This window comes from Sorex araneus, chromosome X (assembly GCF_027595985.1).
Source record: "Sorex araneus isolate mSorAra2 chromosome X, mSorAra2.pri, whole genome shotgun sequence".
NCBI lineage: Eukaryota > Metazoa > Chordata > Mammalia > Eulipotyphla > Soricidae > Sorex > Sorex araneus.
Window position 1 is genome coordinate 355,530,549 of NC_073313.1, and position 19,902 is coordinate 355,550,450.

At 42.3% G+C, this 19,902-nt stretch overlaps 1 protein-coding gene across 2 annotated transcripts in view; it reads right to left on the minus strand.

The window, feature by feature from the left end:
• The window catches only part of LDAH (lipid droplet associated hydrolase), a 104,429-nt gene that overhangs the window by 67,508 nt on the left and 17,019 nt on the right, over positions 1-19,902 (minus strand). For both annotated transcript variants that reach the window (XM_055122624.1, XM_055122625.1), the window contains exons 3-4: positions 17,432-17,575; positions 1,796-1,965 (exon numbers count right to left, since the gene is read on the minus strand). In XM_055122624.1, coding sequence (XP_054978599.1) covers positions 1,796-1,965; positions 17,432-17,575 — 314 coding nt within the window. The remainder of the gene's footprint in view (positions 1-1,795; positions 1,966-17,431; positions 17,576-19,902) is intronic.

Genomic DNA, 19,902 nt, shown 5'->3' on the forward strand with positions numbered 1-19,902 from the left:
TATAAGAGAAGATTTTAGAAGACAAGAGAGAAATAAGAAACTATGCAAAAATGAATTTTTTAAAAAGTCAAAAGTCTGATCAAAAGGGGAGGAAGACAACAATAGAGTGAATTAATCACAATGATGAATTCTCCAAAAAATAATTTTCTTATACCTTATAAGAGAAAATAAACAATCTCCATCTGACATTTAGCACTTTACTCAGGGAGTCTATGGCTATCCTTTTCCCAGGGGGAAATTATGAGTGAGAAAGAAATCTGTGTTAAGCTGGTAGGAAAAGAAAAAAATTCCTAGTGAGCTACACGATGCCCATGGTGATATTTTACCACACAGAGAAAAAAGGGTCAAAATTCTAGGTTAATTATTTGTTCTTGGGCTGGAGGGATAGCACAGCAGGTAGGGCGTTTGCCTTGCATGTGGCCGACCCGGGTTCGAATCCCAGCATCCCATATGGTCCCCTGAGCACCACCAGGGGTAATTCCTGAGTGAAGAGCCAGGAGTAACCCCTGTGAATCGCCGGGTGTGACCCAAAACCCCCCAAAAAAAATTATTTGTTCTTCATGTCCTCCACACTATAGTTTCATAAGACAGTAGTTATCATGGCTATGTGTTGGTCAGTCTCCTCTACGAACCTCAAATTCTCTTATTTGAGGCTACGTTATTTTAAAAATGAAGCACAAAAACTGACATGTGGAAAATGCTTAATGTTTGTTGAATGAAGAAATAATGAGGTTGTGAATCATATGCATTCAAAGGGTCATTTTCAATGGTGTAAGTAATGGAAGTAGTTTTTTTTTTTTTAAGTCTCCTATAGATCACTAGATTACATGGGCACTTTTAAACAGTCCGTGTCTCCCTTTTTTTTTTTTTTTTTTGGCTTTAATGGGTCACACCCAGCGATACTCAGGGGTTACTCCTGGCTTTGCACTCAGGAATTACTCCTGGCAGTGCTCGAGAGACCATATGGGATGCCAGGGATCAAACCTGGGTTGACCACGTGCAAGGCAAAGGCCCTACCCACTGTACTATCGCTCCGCCCCTTCCCTCTCCCTCTGCCCATGTCTTCCTTAACATCTGGTACACAGTGATACCCAACACATATTTGTGAACGAAAGAATACCTTATAAAGGTTGTCAAACTATGGAAGAGCTGAGACAATGGTCAGGGGGAGTGGGCGCTGCACTGGAGGCTGTGGGGTTGGAGTTCTGTGTTCATGAAACCCTATCATTAATAGGACTGCATGTGACAGTGACTAAATAAAATAAAATAAAAAAAAAAGAATGGTTAAGTTCCCTATACAACAAACAAAAACACTCCTACAGGACAGAGAAGAATCCAGACTTCCAACCAACCAGAGGATGTGTTTTATAACTACAGCCTATCACTGAAGATGATAGTAACTTCTCTTCGTTTTGAAAGAAGGAGTGCACATCTGCAAAATACTCTCCCAATAAATAGAGATTCCTATCTATGTTCTAACTGTTGACTGTCCAGAAACATCCTTTTTTTTTTTTTTTTTTAAATAAAAGATAGCAAGTTATATGTGAAAATCAAATCAACCTTAAACTAAAAAGCATCCTTTCAGAAAATTCCCAACTCATTCGGCATTATGTTTGGAAACATCATGGGAATTTCATAAACATAAAATCTTACTAACAGTGAAAGAAGATAAAAATAAGGGTGTGATCGATTATCCTCTGGTTCGTCTATCAATGAAGACAAGTGACAAAGAGCAAAGGGAGGTGGAGAAGGTTTGGTGTGCAGGGAGCACCGTGGCACTTGGAGTCGTACTTACGGGGAGTTCAGGAGCAAGCTTCAAAATCTCAAGGGCCATATAGCATCCTATGGAATGGCCAATGACCACAAGTTTCATTTCTTTGGGCACATGCGCTTTCAGGAAAGCCAGCTTATGTTCTACTTGACCACGGAGTCCATAGATGTCTGGGAATTCTTGAGCATTTGACTCTAAAACAAAAACATGAGGATGTTTTCATTCAATAATCAAAAGTAGTAACTTCCCCGGAAAGGTGTAGGGTGGAGACATAATACAGAGAGTAAGGCGACTCACTTGTGTGTGGTTGGGCCACGTTTGATCCCTGGAACCCCACAGCCCTTCCCCAGGACCTACCAGGAGTGACCCCAAGCCCAGCCACCAGGTGTAAGCCCTGAGCACTACCAAGTGTGGTCCTCCAAAATGAACAAAAACTTCACTTCCTTACTGCCACGGGAAGCTCAGCATTTTCAGACTAGTTCTTAGACTCTGCTGCTTTTGGCCTCTATTATTCTCCAACTATACTTCTTCAAAATCCACATATGAGAGAGATCATCCTGTGGCTGTCCTTCAGGTGAGTTCACTCAGCAGGACACACTCCAGATTTATCCATGGAGCAGTAAAATGCACGTTTTGTTTTTTCTTACAGCCAAGAGGTATTCCATTGTATTTTCTATGTATCTATCGATTGTTAAGAGTTTGCCTGCCTAGGACTGAAACTAATTGTGATGATTTAATGTGGTTCATTAAATCAAACTCATTACAAAAAAAAATGACTATTCAATTTTGTGTGTACAAGCTATTTTTCTTCTTTGACTGCCCAGTTCCTTAGTAATCTGGCTAATCCCTTCAAACTCTTCACAAGTGCAATCTGCCCTGATAAGGCATTGTTGTATGCTTGATTTGTGTCACAGCCAGAGGTACTCAAGGGGCCAGGGGGACAGACCCCACCAAAGCCATCATTGCAATCCACTGAGTGAGCTCTCTGGCTTTATAAACCACAGTGTAGAATGAGGAAAAGCAGTCTTCCTTTTCATGGCTACAGTGAAAGCATACACTGTTGTGAGGGCCACTCTATGCCGTTCCCAGCGGTACTCAGGGACCATGCAGTACTGGGATGAAACCCAGGACCTCATACATGCAAAACACATCTTCTCCCTTTTTTTTTTTTTTTTTTAAGGTCACACCTGGTGATACACAGAGGTTACTCCTGGCTCATGCACTCAGGAGTCACTCCTACTGGTGCTCGGGGGACCATATGGGATGCTGGGAATCGAACCCAGGTCGGCCACGTGCAAGGCAAACGCCATACCCGCTGTGCTATCGCTCCAGCCCCACATGCTCTCCCTCTTGACCCTCACACCAGACAACGAAGGGAGCATGTTGTATTTGTATCTATGTATCAGTTACTGTTTTCTGTCAGTTGAATTCATGTGGAAAGGGAGAAAATAATAAAAACCAGATTTATATATTTCCCAAAGTTTAAGGGCTCATTATATTTCTTTCCCAAACCGATACTTTTGTTTTTGTTTTTGGGCCACACGTCTACCAGGAGATGCTCAGGGGTACCTCCCGGCTCTGTACCCTGGAATTACTACTGGCAGTGCTCGGAACCATACGGAATGCCAGGAATTAAACCCCCAGGTTGGCCATGCGAGGCAAGCGCCTTACCTGCTGTACTATCTCCTCTGCCCCCAAACTTTAAAAAAATTTTAACAATTTGTTTTTAAAAAATGGCTCAATTTAGACACCAGATGAAAAGTAAATGTCAATGACTTAAATGGCTTAATTCTTTTATGAACTCTTAGGGAAAGATTGTATCTTTGGAAATAAAATCCAGATTTGATAAATGAATTCCATAGTGACAAGTGTAAGAAAGAATGTCAACTTCTTCATGAAGTTTGCATATAAGTGGATCAGCATGGAAAGTATCATGCTAAGTGAAATGAGTCAGAAAGAGAGAGACAGACATAGAAAGATTGCACTCATCTGTGGAATACAGAATAACAGACTAGGAGTCTAACACCCAAGAATAGTAGAAATAAGTACTAGGAGGTTGACTCCATGGCTTGGAGGCTGGTCTCTCATTCTGGGCAACTCAGAGAAGGGAACACCGAGTAAAATGTGGTTGGAGGTCATGCAGGGGAGGGGTGACGCGTGCCGAATGTAGACTAGAGACTGAACGCAATGGCCGCTCAACATCTTTATTGCAAACCACAACACCTAATCAGAGAGAGAGAGAACGAAAGGGAATACCCTGCCATAGTGGCAGTTTGGGGTGGGGGGAGACGGGACTGGGGAGGGTGGGAGGGATGCTGGGTTTACTGGTGGTGGAGAATGGGCACTGGTGAAGGGATGGGTTCTCGAACTTTGTATGGGGGAAACATGAGCACAAAAATGTATAAATCTGTAACTGTACCCTCACGGTGATTCACTAATTAAAAAATAATAAATAAAAAAAAGAAAGTTGAAATAAGATGAAGATTAAGAAAAACAACAGAGACAACTAACAGGTCTCTGTTGACATTAAAATTTTTTTGATATAAGGAAAGATTAATAAAATAAATAACAAAAAAAAAAGAATGCCAACTTCTGAAAGAAAACTGCTCGTATTATTGTCAGGATCATACAGTGATAAAGCTATGGTTCCTGGCGTGTCATTCAGCAACTCAGTCACTCCTTAGTTTAGAGACGCACTGGGCTTCCCCTGTACTCAGGTGATGGTAACGTGGTAGACTTTATCCTTACAGAAATAACTGGAAAACTCTTTTCCATATTTCCACGCTTTTGATTGTGATATAAGTGAATCTAATTTTTTGTGAGTTTTATGGAGATTAAATTAATGGTCTCTACCAGCTTAAGTAAGACAGTTTGTGCTGTGTTCTTAAAGTGCTATGCAAACAACATTCCTAGCAGGCTAGAATTATCTCTGGTTTATAGAGGAGAGACCAGAGCCCAGATTATAGTATTTGTCTGAGTCACACAATACGCGCTGAGCTGGAATTTAGACCAGACTTATCTTGTCTCCCATGCCCCTGATTTTATACTATCTCACAGACAAATGAGCTCAGTATTTTAAAGTGATGTGTTTTTTGAGAAATAAAGAACCTGGATTGCAAATACCTGTTTATTTGGGGGCATCACAGACCATCTGAGCACTTTGTAGCACAACAATCAGTACAGAGAGGCAACAGTGTAACATAAACTAGCCAAATGTCAATGTATTCTTAAAGAAGCAGCCATTTGGATTTGGAAGCCTCGGCAGCCCTACTAACTGCTGATTTACAGATTCTATCTCTTCCCGACTCTTCTTCTTGCTGAACTTGCTAAAGGGAGAATGACTGCAGGTTGCCCAGAGAAGAATGGTTAGGTCAGAACAAGCTTCAGCCGGGAGATCAGTGGCACCACAGGAAGAGGGAACTAGGTTTCACTGATAGGTAAAAGTTTTTTCAACAGCTCTGTACCAGGCAGTGGGAACAGGTAAGCAAGAGTCAAGCAGTAAATTGGAAGTCGAGTGGTGAGATAAACATTTTCATTGTGCTGCTATCCATTATTTCAAAGTTCTATCTTAACAAGAACTTTAATTAAAAAAAAAACTTAACATGTGATTGAAAGGCCAAAAATATTACTTTATATTTTGAAGAATAGCACTGCACTGTAGCACTGTTGTCCCGTTGTTCATCGATTGGCTCAAGCGGGCACCAGTAACGTCTCCATTGTGAGACTTGTTGTTACTGTTTTTGGCATATCGAATACGTCACGGGTAACTTGCCAGGCTCTGCCGTGTGGGTGGGATACTCTCCGTAGCTTGCTGGGCTCTCTGAGAGGGATGGAGATATCAAACCCGGGTTGGCCGCGTGCAAGGCAAATGCCCTACCCGCTGTGCTATCGCTCCAGTCCTGTATTTTGAAGAATCCTTCAACAAAATGAATATATACACCATTCTTTGGGTCATTTTTTTGTTTTGTTGTTGTTGTTTTGGGTCATACCCAGTAGTGCTCAGGGCTTACTCCTGCCCTGCACTCAGAATCAGTCCTGGCGACGCGCAGGAGACCGTATGGGGTGCTGGGGACTGAGGCCAAGCTGACAGCACGTGAGGCAAACGCTCTCCCCTCTGCGCCAGCTGCACTAAGGCTCAGACCCTTGGGTCAAGTTTTAAAAGCACAGAAAAACAGTACCACAGACTGCTCATCATTATACGCAACTGAACCAATAACAAGAGACACGAAGTCCCTACAATAAATAGTAGAACTAGTTATAGTAAAACAGTTGGGATGCTAATGCCCTAGACTTTCTGTATTATTCTATTAACAAAAAATACAGGAGCAATTGTGGTGAAATGTTGCTGTTGTGAGCATACAGCTGCGTAAGACTATTATACACTTGTACACGCTTTTCTACATTAAGAAAGTCTCAAACACTGTTTGAAAATCAGGACAAAGCTTTGATATGCTAATCCAGGCTTCCTAGTATCGGTTTTATGGAATAAGCTTATTATTCACTTTCTCACTTGCACAGCTGGTGAGGCAGTAGATAAGAACTGTCCCTCAGGTAACCGGGCCTCCCCAGGTAGTTTGGTCGTGGCTGTGAACTCTGGGTCTTCTCAGAACGGGGCAGGCCGATTCCCCTTTCTGCCTGATGGTCTAGCAGCTCACAGCCATACCTTTACTTAAAGACATGCTCTTAACTTAGAAACAGCCCCGCTCCACAAATGAAACTCCTAAGTTACCAAGTTGTTCCAGGTCTACAGGTCCTGGACACCTCAAAATTTCATAGTATAATTTATACAATGGAATACTCTGGAGCCATTAGGAAAAATAAAGTCATGAAATTTGCTTCTACATGGATGGACACGGAGAGTATCACGCTGAGTGAAAGGAGCCAGCGGGAAAGGGAAAGACAGAGAAGATTAGCACTCTTGGGATTTAAAAAAACAAAAACAACCCCAAATGTATGATCATCTAATCTTTGATAAGGCAGCAAGAGATGTGAAGTGGAGCAAGGAAAGCCTCTTTAACAAATGGTGCTGGCACAACTGCGCAACCACATGCAAAGAATGGGCTTAGACCTCGACCTGACACCATGCACAAAAGTCAGATCAAAATGGATTAAAGACCTCAACATCAGACCACAATCCATAAGGTACATTGAAGACAAGGTCAGCAAAACCCTCCACGATATTGAAGATAAAGTTATCTTCAAAAATGACATGCAACTGGCCAACCAAGTGGAAACAGAGATAAACAAATGGGACTACATTAAACTAAAAAGCTTCTGCACCGCAAAAGATACAGAATGCAAAGGCAATCTACAGAATGGGAAAGGATATTTACACAACACACATCAGATAAGGGGTTGCTATCAAGGGTATATAAAGCACTGGTTGAACTCTACAAGAAGAAAACATCCAACCCCATCAGAAAATGGGCCGAAGAAATTAACAGAAACTTTCCCAAGGAAGAGATACGAATGGCCAAAAGGCACATGAAAAAGTGCTCTACATCATAATCATCAGGGAGATGCAGATCAAAACAACCATGAGATACCACCTCACACCACAGAGAATGGCACACATCCAAAAGAACAAAAGCAACCGCTGTTGGAGAGGATGTGGGGAGAAAGGGACCCTTCTACACTGCTGGTGGGAATGCTGACTGGTTCAGCCCTTTTGGAAAACAATATGGACGAATCTCAAAAAATTAGAAATTGAGCTCCCATTTGACCCAGCAATACCACTGCTGGGAATATATCTCAGAGAAGCAAAAAAGTATAGTTGAAATGACATCTGCACTTATATGTTCATCGAGACACTGTTTACAATAGCCAGAATCTGGAAAAAACCCGAGTGCCCTAAACAGATGACTGGTTGAAGAAACTTTGGTACATCTATACAATGGAATACTATGCAGATGTTAGAAAAAAATGAGGTCATGAACTTCGCATATAAGTGGATCAGCATGGAAAGTATCATGCTAAGTGAAATGAGTCAGAAAGAGAGAGACAGACATAGAAAGATTGCACTCATCTGTGGAATATAGAATAACAGAGTAGGAGACTAACACCCAAGAATAGTAGAAATAAGTACCAGGAAGTTGACTCCATGGCTTGGAAGCTGGCCTCACATTCTGGGGAAAAGGAAGCTCAGATAGAGAAGGGAACACCAAGTAAAAAATGGTTGGAGGCCATGCGGAGGAAGGGTGATGCGTGCTGAAAGTAGACTAGAGACTGAACACAATGGCCACTCAACACCCCTATTGCAAACCACAACACCCAATTGGAGAGAGAGAACAAAAGAGAATACCCTGCCACAGTGGCAAGGTGGGGTGGGGGGAGATGGGATTGGGGGGGTGGGAGGGATGCTGGGTTTAATGGTGGTGGAGAATAGGCACTGGTGAAAGGATGGGTTCTCGATCATTGTATGAGGGAAACATGAGCACAAAAATGTATAAATCTGTAACTGTACCCTCACAGTATTCACTTATTATAAAATAAATTTAAAAAATTAAAACAAAACAAAACAAAAAACAAAACAACCGTAATATGAGAATATGCCTAAAGACTAGAAATGAGGATCAGGAAGCTGCACAAGTTGAAGGGGAGTGCAGTTAGGACAGCGAAGGGACCCTCAGAACAAAGATAGCTGGAAACGAGCACTCTGGCACTCTGGACAAGAACTGAGTGCTGAAAGGAGGCAAAATGATATACACTTTAAAGTGTCAAAGTGATAACCTTTCCCTAGCAGTGTTACAAAGCACAGTGCCCAAAAGGGGAAGGAGGGACAGAGTAAGAAAGGAGGGAGAGGGGCTGGAGCAATAGCACAGTGGGTAGAGCGTTTGCCTTGCACGCGGCTGACCCAGGTTCGATTTCTAGCATCCCATATGGTCCCCCGAGCACTGCCAGGAGTAATTCCTGAGTGCATGAGCCAGGAGTAACCCGCAGGCTGTGGGGGGCGGGAGGGCAGGAGGGCTACGGGGGACATTGGTAGCAGGAAATGTACAGTGGTGAAGGGACAGGTGTTGAAACACTGTGTGACTGAAGTCTAATCATGAACAACCTTGGTGATTCAATTACAAAAAATTTCATAGTACTATCAGCCCAGTAGGGTCACAGCAAATTTGACTAGAAAGTTGCATAGAGACCACCCAGCTCACAGAGGCCCAGCCAGCACCCACCAGCACTGTAGGCCCTCAGGCAGTGACTTCGGTAACACTGTGAGACACAACAACGATCACAAATGGTCTCTTATTGATCGAGGTTCGATAACCATTTGTTCTTGTGTTACAACAAACAATATGAAGTATTGTTAAACAGTAAATAAATAATTAATAAATTAATTAATAATCATTGTTAAGCATTAGATAATTCTATTTCCTAGCAGATGGTGAAAACCAGCAGTATCGAATACTCTCTACCTGATTAAAACCAATGACCTGCTACAGATTACAAAGGGAGAATTAAAGAAATTGGTTCAGGCATTGAGGTACTTGCCTTCCATGCGGCCGACCCTGGTTCACTCTCCAGTACCGCATGGTCCCCTGAGCACTGCTGGGAAATCCCCCAGCAGAGAGCCGGGAGTAGCCCCCAAGTAGCTGTTGTCCCCCTCACCCCAAAGAAGAAAATGAGGAAGGGAGAGAAAGGAGGATGGAGAGAGTGAGAGAGATTGGTTTAGCAAAAGGAGACATAAAGATACAGACTTAGCAAACAGCCAAAGCACAGTGTGAGATGTTCTAGCGGGCACAGCTCTGGATTCTCTGGCTGTTGGAGGTTACTGGGAGAGAGAGAAAGGTGGCTCAGAGGCAGGGGAAGTCGCTCAGCATCACCAAGAAGTCTGGACTTGGAGTGTGAGCAGTGAGAAGATATTCAAGGATCTTAAAAACAGGCAGCTTCCCCTAGTCCTGCTGCACCTCGTCTGTCTTCCCTGAGATTCGAATAACTTTCCCGCTGTTTGACATCTATCCTGGCTCTTCCCTCTTGTTTTGTGCTTTTTCTCACCCGTGTGGAAACTTGATTGCCTATTTCTAGTGCATTAGCCTGAGACTTGACTGACTGTCACTGCCGTGGGCTCATCCAGTCATTCCACTTTATCTCCATGTTCCTCTGTCAATCACAGTCACGGCAAGAGAGAAAGCGCTACTGGTTCCTGCTCTCCTTTTCAGCGACACAGGAGTGTTTCATTGTTTCTTTGGAGAAGCAGGACCCACACTCCTCATCAGTTGAAAGACTGTAACTTTTTCAGGTAATGTTTTATCAGCTGAAACTAAACCACCAAAATGTTTAGCTTTTATGTTACACTTTTTGAACAAATGACTCAAAATAGTTGATAATGAATCTGCCATCAAGTAAGCCGACTCTACGGTAAATCAAAGCCAGAAGAGAGTTTATACTTCTAATTCCTCAAATTTTCTTTTCACACCTTCCCCCCCTCCCCGAATCACTCCCTTCTGACATTGGTGAACATCTGTTCTCCCAATTATACTCAATTTATGATGGTGATAATAGGGTGCAATGAGAATATTATTTCCAACTGTTCATAATCTTAACATGCCAATATAAGGCAAAACATACTTTCAACGTTTGATGTGTGGCTATAGCTTACGTCCTTTCTCTCAAGGATGACGTATTTTTCGTACCGTATTGTGCATGTCAGAAAACCTGAGCCTCGGAACAGTAATCTTGGATGCTGATGAATAGTATAGATGTCTTGCCTCTCCAAAGCGATATACTCTAGCATGTGTTTGCAGAAATAACCTCCCACTTGTAAGACAGATGAAAGCAGAAGTGCTCTGGACGAATGGGTGTGGAGAGGAATGGGGAGGTACACTAGCTCTTCGGGGTACTTCTGGCTGCTCAGAATACAGACGGGAAGTCACTAGCCTAAAAGGCTGAGAATGGAGTTTCTATTTCTTCGGGTACTCTGGAGCACCCACATAACCTAGTAGGTCCTCAATAAATCCCTGCCGATCATGAATTGGCCTTTCACCTCTGAGAGAAACCACTGCTTCCTTTGGCCCTACGGTGGCCCTGTGGGCTACTGCCTCTAGATGGCACTGTTCTCATTAGGTAGCAAAAGACCCAAGCTCTAATGACCCAATTATTAACTCAATGGTACTCAAGCAGCCAAGCAATAAGGATACTCAAAATGAAGTGATGCACCATAAGGGCTTAACTGGAAGCAAGAATTAAAGGCGTCTCCTAGAAATTCAGATATACAAGACTTTCTCCTGGCTTCCCTTACCAGGCTTTACCAGTGAAGATCTATCTAGGGTCTTCCTTAGCTCCAAAAATGCTACCCCAGCACTGGAAGAGTTAATATAACCTGGTAACTTTCAGAAATCAGCCCCCCGCCCCCATGTCTACTAAATCATAACTCAGGGGAGAGTGCAGAGTGAGTTTTGAGTTTTAATAAGTCTTCTAGATGGTTCTGATGAATGCTAAAGTTTGAAAATCCCTGATCTAGAGTTTTCCTTTGAGTGCATTTTCAACTTTCAAACTTGCCACTCACGTTCAGTTGAAATGTTTGCTTTCGTCTTCATCTGACTTTTGCTTACTGTGATAACTGAGTTGGATGTCTGTATTATGTAACTCGATATTTATAGCTTCTTTCTATAATGATTTTTTCTGACCAAGATAAGAATGTAGGAATAAGACAAGCCAGTAATAACCATCAACCTTGTGCCCTGTGGTATTTTCACTATTCCCTAGCTCCCTTGTCTGGTTTATTTCTTTTCTTATCAGAGTTAAAGGCCAGCAGAGCTGGCAATGTTGGGAAGTTTGGCAAATTAAACAAGACTGTTTACTAAGAAAAATTCCTTTAACACTTCTATTTTCCCAGTACAAAATAAGCAGACATATAAATTTTCTGACAAACAAAAAGAACTATTGTATTGAATCCCAAATTTTCTTTGGGTGTGTACAAAAAACAACTTAAAACAATGGAGGTACTTCTTTGAAAATATTTCACAGCACAGTAAGTATCTGTGTCATATTTCCAGTCACATTTCAACACAGTGGTTGTTGAATTAGATGTTTTAAATTAAGGCAATAAAACCTGTATGTTGAGCTTTATTTCACCACTTCTCTTAAAATCTTTCACTGATAAGTAATCAATATTTATTTATTTTTCAAAGTATAGTTGAAGTGCAGCTGATCCTTGAACAATATGGTTTGACCTGCATGAGTCCGCTATGAACATGGATGCACTGTTTTCTTAGAAACAAATGATGTAAATTTATGCTACCTGTACTATTATACAGAGTTACATGTGCAGTGGCTGCATGCAAGGCAAGAGCCTTAACCCCCAGTGTTATCTCTCTGGACCATCCTTAAGATTTTCTTACCATGTCATTTTCTCTAGTTCACTTTTTTTGGGGGGTAGGGGTCACACCTGTCAACGTACAGGGGTTACTCCTGGCTCTGCACTTAGGAATTAGTCCTGGTGGTGCTTGGGAACCATATGGGATGTTGGGAATCGAACCTGGGTTGACTGCATACAAGGCAAACACCCTACCCACTGGATTATCGCTCCAGGTCCTCTAGTTCACTTTTTGGTAAGACTACAGTATGTAATTCATACAATGTACAAAATAAGTGTTAGTTTATCAATAAGGCTCCCAGTCAACAACAGCTGATTAGTAGTCAAGTTGGGGAATGACAGCTCAACAAGGATTTCTGGCTGCATGGGGTGGGTACCCTTTGCCCATGGATTGTTCAAGGATCAACTGTAAATCCTGTCGTCAAGCATACGGCTCTCAAGTAAACTGTATTTAGACACATACACACATATTTGAAAACTGAGAAAACAATGAAAAGAGACACATTGTGCTACTGAGCATTTTCCATGAATTATGCTGCTTTGTCTATATTAGATCTAGCTCTAAAAGTGTCCCTCTGATGTAATAACAGGAAAAGAGTCCCAAACTAGGTATGATCCATGACCTATAGCACTATAGCACTGTCGTCCCGTTGTTCAACAATTTGCTCGAGCGGGTACCAGTAATGTCTCCATTGTGAGACTTGCTGTTACTGTTTTTTGCATATTGAATACACCACGGGAAGCTTGCCAGGCTCTCCCGTATGGGCAGGATACTCTCGGTAGCTTGCCGGGCTCTTCGAGAGGGACGGAGGAATTGAACCTGGGTCGGCCGCATGCAAGGCAAATGCCCTACCTGATGTGTTATCGCTCCATCCATGACCTAGGAAGAGCTAATCTGAGAATTAACTCATAGCAAGTAAGCCTGAAAACTTGGACTCATTAGCACTTAGACCGAACTACTGAAATGACTGCCCAACAGGGCTACAGCACTAAACTAAATATTAAAAGTGCTGAATCAGGGCCTGGAGAGATAAGGGTAAAGGAGCCTGCATCACATGTGGCTGTCCTGGGTTTGACCCCTGGCATCCAGGATGGTCCCCTGAACACTGAGGCTTCCTGAGTGTAGAGCCAGGAATAACCTCTGAGCATTGCTAGGTATGGCCTCAAAACAAAAACAAAACAAAACAAATTTAAAGTGCTGACTCAAGTCTAGGTTTGGACACCCATTAGGTGTCATTTAGCCCTGCTGGACATTACTTTCCTTCTTTGAAAAATATTGTTCTTATAGGATTTGGTATACACTAGCTCTCTTGTCCAAGAATTTTGGCAAGATATATACACGGGCTTTTCTTTTGCTCCAGTGGTCTGTTTAGTTCTAGTACTGTACTGTTTTAATTATTAATTTTGTAAGAGTTTGAAGTAGAAATATGATGCTCTCAGCTTTGTTTTTTCCCAAGACTGCTTTGGACTATTTGGGGTCTTCTCTGGTTCCTGAGGATTTCAGGGTTGTTTTTTCTATTTCTATAAGGATACCAACCGGAATTTTGGTAATAGTTTATACAGAGGTCATATTAAATCCACAAAGTTATAATTTGAATTGAAGATAATTAGGAAAATTAAAAGTGTAAAGTGGGTAGAGATGGCAGAAATAATTGGAGCACCTGAAGAGCTGAAACAAAGTTGGGATGATATTGCATAAGGATCTGAGAACTGAGAGAGGAACCTACTTTAGCAGAGGAGGAGAGGGTTTGTTGAGACAAAGGCGTTCCTGCATGTGATGCCTTAAGAAAAACACCAATGTCCGGGAGGTGACAGCGCCATCTTACAATGAAAAGAGCAGGTGTGGCAGGCTTGTTTTAGGCACAGGTTTGTTCTTCCCAAGTGCTGACAAAGAGGTGAGTTCATAGCAGGCACTCAGAAATATCAAAGTGAGTGAATGAAATTAGGAAAAGGTGGCGGAAACGCTATCTTCAAGAGTTGGCATCGAATGTCAAGGTCTAGTTAAACATAACAGGATTCTGGAATAAGAATTATCATTTCTGGAAGGTGCTCTATATTACCATGCATGAGAATTTAAAAGAACTCAAGAGGAGCCAGGTAGCTGGGATGTTTGCAGGGAGATGACACAGTAAGAGTTTGAACTGTGCTTTCAGGAGGGAAAAGAGAATCAAATTCCACACTAGCTAGCAAACCAAAGTATCTGCTCTGTGTGCATGAAGGTAATCTGGGTTTCTAAATTCACCAATAACTGTGTTTAGGTACAATAGGGTATCACTGTATCACTGTCATCCGGTTGCTCATCGATTTGCTCGAGCGGGCACCAGTAACATCTCCATCGTGAGACTTGTTACTGTTTTTGGCATATCGAATATGGCACAAGTAGCTTGCCAAGCTCTGCCATGCGGGCGAATATTCTCGGTAGCTTGCTGGGCTCTCTGAGAGGGTCGGGGGAACTGAACCCGGGTTGGCTGCGTGCAAGGCAAACGCCTTACTGATGTGCTATTGCTCCAGCCCACAATAGAGTATGATTAAAATAAGAATCTATTTTAGAATTGTATAGCTTCTAAAAGTGCTCAGATACTTCCGAGAGCAGCTTAAACTTGAACAAATATAAATCTTTAGTAAAAAGTGTTTTAAGAGGCAAAATATATGTTTTACTACTGCCGCTTAGATGCAGTGTTACATATACATGTTGATGAGATTTGGAAGGTCAATGGTTAGGGACCTGTCCCTTAAAGTCCCCGTATTAAAGCCCTACAATTCCACTTTGACGATCTTCACAGATGGACACTTTATTCCAGCGCCATATCCTCCACACAAGTGTCCACTGCCCTCTATCACTGTCCAGTGTCCCCCCCCCCACCACCACCTGCTTGTGATAAGTTTCCTACTGATGGTAAGTTCTTAGTTTTTGTTGCCTTGGGCTTTTTTTTTTTTTTTTTGCTTTTTTGCTTTTTGGGTCATACCCGGCGATGTTCAGGGGTTATTCCTGACCCTGCACTCCTAGTGGTGCTCGGGGGACCATATGGGATGCTGGGAATCGAACCCAGGTCGGCTGCATGCAAGGCAAACGCCCAACCTGCTGTACTATTGTTCCAGCCGCTGCCCTGGGCTTTGTTATTCCTGTTCTGTTTCTTCGTATCTGCATATGAGAGAGATCATTCTGTGTCTGTCTCTCTCCTGGCTTCACTCAGCACGCAGCTCTCCAGCTTCATCCACATGCAGCAAATTCCTTTTTCCCCCCTTACAGCTGAGTACTATTCCACTGTTTGTAGAGACTACAGTTTCTTTACCTAGTCATCTGATCTTAGACACTTGGGTTGGTTCTAGTTTGCAAGGCAAAACACCCTACCCGCTGTACTATTGCTCCAGCCCCAGTACTTGGTTTTCTGAGAAACAGTGGTGAATATTTTTAAATTTCTCTCTCTTCTGCTGCATCACTGGCATATAGAAAAGCCATGGATTTCTGTGTGTTGATTTTTGTAGCCCATCACTTTACTGTACTACCCTAGTGTTGCTAGGAGCATTTATTTGTGGTGTCTGGGATTTTCCTCTGTTCATTTCTGATTTGGTTTGTGAGGATTCTTTTGTTGTGGGTCTTGCGAATGGTTTGTAAATCTTATTTATCCTTCAAAGATCTAGCTATTGGTTTCATTGATCTTTTGAATTTTTAGTTTTCATTTCATAAACTTTGGCTCTTTCTGTTGGCTTTTTTCCTAGCTGCTTAAAGTGTGCAGTTAGGCTAATTACATGGGTTCTTTCTTGCTTTCTAATGCATGCCTGCATTACTATATACTGTTCCTCTAACACTGCTTTTTCTGTGTTTGATATGTTCTGGTAGCTTGTATCTTCATTCTCATTGATTTCCTCTACTGCCCATCTAATTCTGTAGTGAATTGTTCAAGTGTTCAGAGTTTTCCCTTTGTTTCTGTTTGTGATTAACTTCCAATCTCAACACATCATGATCTGAGAAGACTGTTGGTACAATTTCTATCTTCTTGATTTTATGGAGGTATGTTCTGTGATGCAACATGTGGTCTATCTTGTTTCACGGGCACCAGACTTAGGAGGAAAGCCCCAGCCACCTCTTTCCTACCTCAAATTCACTAAGAGGTGGGAATAAATGGCCCTTAAATGAAATCCCTATTTAAAAAGATGAGTTACACTTTTCTTCTCTCCTCCTCCTCTTCTTCCTCTTCCTCCTCCTTCTCTCTCTCTCTCTCTCTCTCTCTCTCTCTCTCTCTCTCTGTCTCTCTGTCTCTCTCTCTCTCTGTCACTCTCTCTCTCCCTTTCTCCCTCTCCCTCTGGTTCTTGAATGACACATGACACATGGCAGCTCACGCGTTACTCCTGGAGGTTTTCGGGCACTAGATGGTGGTGTGATTGAACCAGGGCTCCTCAAGCACAGCCTGTCTTCTGGTTTGTTGAGCCATCTTCCCCAGCCCCTTCTAAATTTTTTTTGTAAGACCAAACATACGTAAAAGAGCAAGCATTATCTATTTCACAAGAGCAACACAAGGATTAGCATTTTCCTAAGCCCAAAGCAGGTCATTCGAACCTCCACATGGAAAGCCTCCTGGCATTCTACCACCTGGAGTCTAAGCGCTCCCTCTGGTTTTTCAGGTTCTTCCCAAACTCCCAAGATTCCTTCCAATCCGGCCCTGCCGACCAGGAGCATACTTACTGAACCCCTCTACCCACTGCTTACTATGCCTCTACCCCTCAAATTCAAATTCTACTCAAAACCTACCAACTCTGCAATGCTTTTTTCAAATTCAAACTGTACTATGGGCATTGTTTAGTCACTTTGTATGTATGTGATCAGCAGGCTGGAGTTTGTCATTTAACTGTTCTCTAAACGTAAGAGGAAGAGCTTCTTTAGAACAAGGATCAAGGCTTCTAATGCTTTTGCTCCACCTCCCTCTTAGTGCAATGGTGGAAATGTAGTGTGCAGTCAGTAAATATATAGTTGCTTTCTTTTTCTGTTTTGGAGTCACACCTGGCAGTGCTCAGGGCTTCTTCCTGACCCTACATTCACGAATCACTCCTGGCGGGCAGGGCAAGGCCCTTTTTCAGAGTATTCTCTCCAGTCCCTACACAATTACTTTCTCACTGGTACGTAGAAAAGAGAAGTCCTAGATGGATTATTTGATCAGCCCAAATTCTTCCAGAAAATTACCCGCAGAAGAGTTAAATAACTCTGAAGTTCTAAATTACCAAAATGTGGCATCGTGGGCCCCATGCCAAAAGCAAAGGTTCCCACTGATGTAACTCTTAAGTTTCGAAGGCTTTTTGAGAAACATGAGCCCCTCCACTGTGAAGGAACGCAGATGCTAATAAAGACATACCATCTGAGGTCTCAAGAATCTTCTTGTCTTTGGGGACCATGGCATGTCCAGCATGACTGAGAGTCCAAACTGGAAAGCGTTTGTTTGTTAAAGAGTACAAGGCCTTGGCAAACGGCACATAAAAGGAACAAAAACCTGGATTACCTAGAGAAAAGAAACACAAATTTCAGATTAACCAAAATAGTAAACTCACATATGATATATGTGCAGGCTGAAAAAGAGGGGTTTCTTTTTGCTTTTTTGTCTTTTGGGTCACACCCGGCAATGCTCACGGGTTACTCCTGGCGGTACTTGGGAACCATCTGGGATGCTAGGGATCGAACACAGGTTGAACACAAGTCAGACACGTGCAAGGCGAATGCCCTACCTGCTGTACTATTGGTCCAGCCCCAAAGAGTTTATTTCTTGTCACTGTCCTCGATAAGTCTAACAACATTTGTACAGATGCCCCAATCTTAATATCTTTTACATCTTAAGTCTAGGAATGATCACTTAGAAAACTTCGGCTCCTGCTTTGCTCTTCAATAGTTTCAACAGAAATTCTTCCTCTCATAAAACCACAAATCATAAACCAAATACTTATGCATTAATGCTGAGTCATCCTTGTCTATCCCTGCTCTTAACATACAATTCATCAGTAAGTCCTGTGAACTTTCAAAATACATTTCAACCTTTTTTTTTTTTTTTGCTTTTTGGGTCACACCCGGCGATACACAGGGGTTATTCCTGGTTCAGGTACTCAGGAATTACATCTGGTGGTGCTCGGGGACCATAATCGAACCCGGGTCGGTCATGTGCAAGGCAAACGCCCTACCCGCTGTGCTATCTATCACTCCAGCCCCTCAACGTTGTCCACTTCTCTCCACTAGTATTGTTACTAGCTATCAGCTTTTTGCTGTCGCCTCCTAATGAGTCTTCTCCTGCATCCTTGCAATCCTCTCTTCAGATTACCTAGAGCTATCTTTGAAATTCAATTCACAAGAGCACTCTACTTGAATACTCTTCAGAAACTTCATTGCCTTTCAGATAACTTGAATATCCTAGAGCTGCTAAGATCCTTCAAAATTTGACTGTTCCTCTGACAATAATAGCTGGAAATGATCATGCTGGACAAGATCTGGGGGTTAAAAGTAGGTCAAGGGATACTCTTTTTTTTTTTTTTTTGCTTTTTGGGTCACACCCAGCAATGCACAGGGGTCACTCCTGGCTCATGCACTCAGGAATCACCCCTGGTGGTGCTCAGGGGACCATATGGGATGCTGGGATTTGAACCCGGGTCGGCCGCGTGCAAGGCAAACACCCTACCCGCTGTGCTATCACTCCAGCCCCGTTAAAGGGATACTCTTGATAATCTTTCAGTATCAATATTGCAAACCACAATGCCCAAAATGGGGGCAGAGAGAGAGAGAGAGAGAGAGAGAGAGAGAGAGAGAGAGAGAGAAGAGAGAGAGAAAGAGAGAGGGAGGGAGGGAGGGAGGGAGGGAGGGAGGGAGAGAGGGGGAGAAGAGAGAGGGGGGAAAGAGAGAGAGAGAGAAGCACCTGCCATAGAGGCAAGCAGGGGGTGGGAGGGAACCTGGGGACACGGTGTTGGGAAATGTCCACTGGGGGAGGGATGGATGTTGGAACACTGTATGACTAAACTCCAATCATGAAGAGCTTTATGAGGGTCTATCTCACGGTGATTCAATAAAAAAGTTTAAAAACAAAGATTAGACTGTTTATCATTCTTCAAGAAACTTAAAGAGTCTACTAAGCATTTCTTTGTCATTTATCACAAGTACTTATACTGTAAACAGCTGAATAATTTGATCGTCTGGGGGAAAGGTCGGTTACCTAACATATGAAAATTTTTCTTGTGCATATGCAAAAGGTATTTTTGATATGGGTTAACTAAAGATAAGCAGAATAGATAACTGACCTTTTAAAAAAGAGTCAATCTGACATTTTTGGGGTGGAAGTCAGAAAAATGGAGTTACATCTTATAATCAAGTATAGGTATAATACCATCTCTAATTCACCTATTTGTCTACTTCATGCTATAAATTTTCTTCTCTTTGCAATTACATGGTTTGATTTTGCTGCAATGAATTAACCTCTGTAATCTTTGTCAATGTTCACTGTCAATTTTCACTGTTTGTCTTCACTGTTTATAAATTTGTGTTTCTTCCGACATAAAGCAGAAAAGGTTGTCGGTATCAATTCTGAAGCTAAACTACATATATTAGAATCCTAACTTTGTTACTAATCAAGTGTGAGATCTGTGGCAAGTTTTCTGACCTCTGAGTCTCAGATTCCATGTCTATCAGACGGGAAAAATATAATATTTCAGCTGAGAAATTAATATATGCAAAGTAAGTACTGAACCATACAGTGCTCCATAAAGTAAGCTCTCTCAAACCAGGATGGCAACAGTGATGCCATTGTCTTCCATCTCATTGTAATTATAAAATTTTCTGACCTAGTGACCTAAG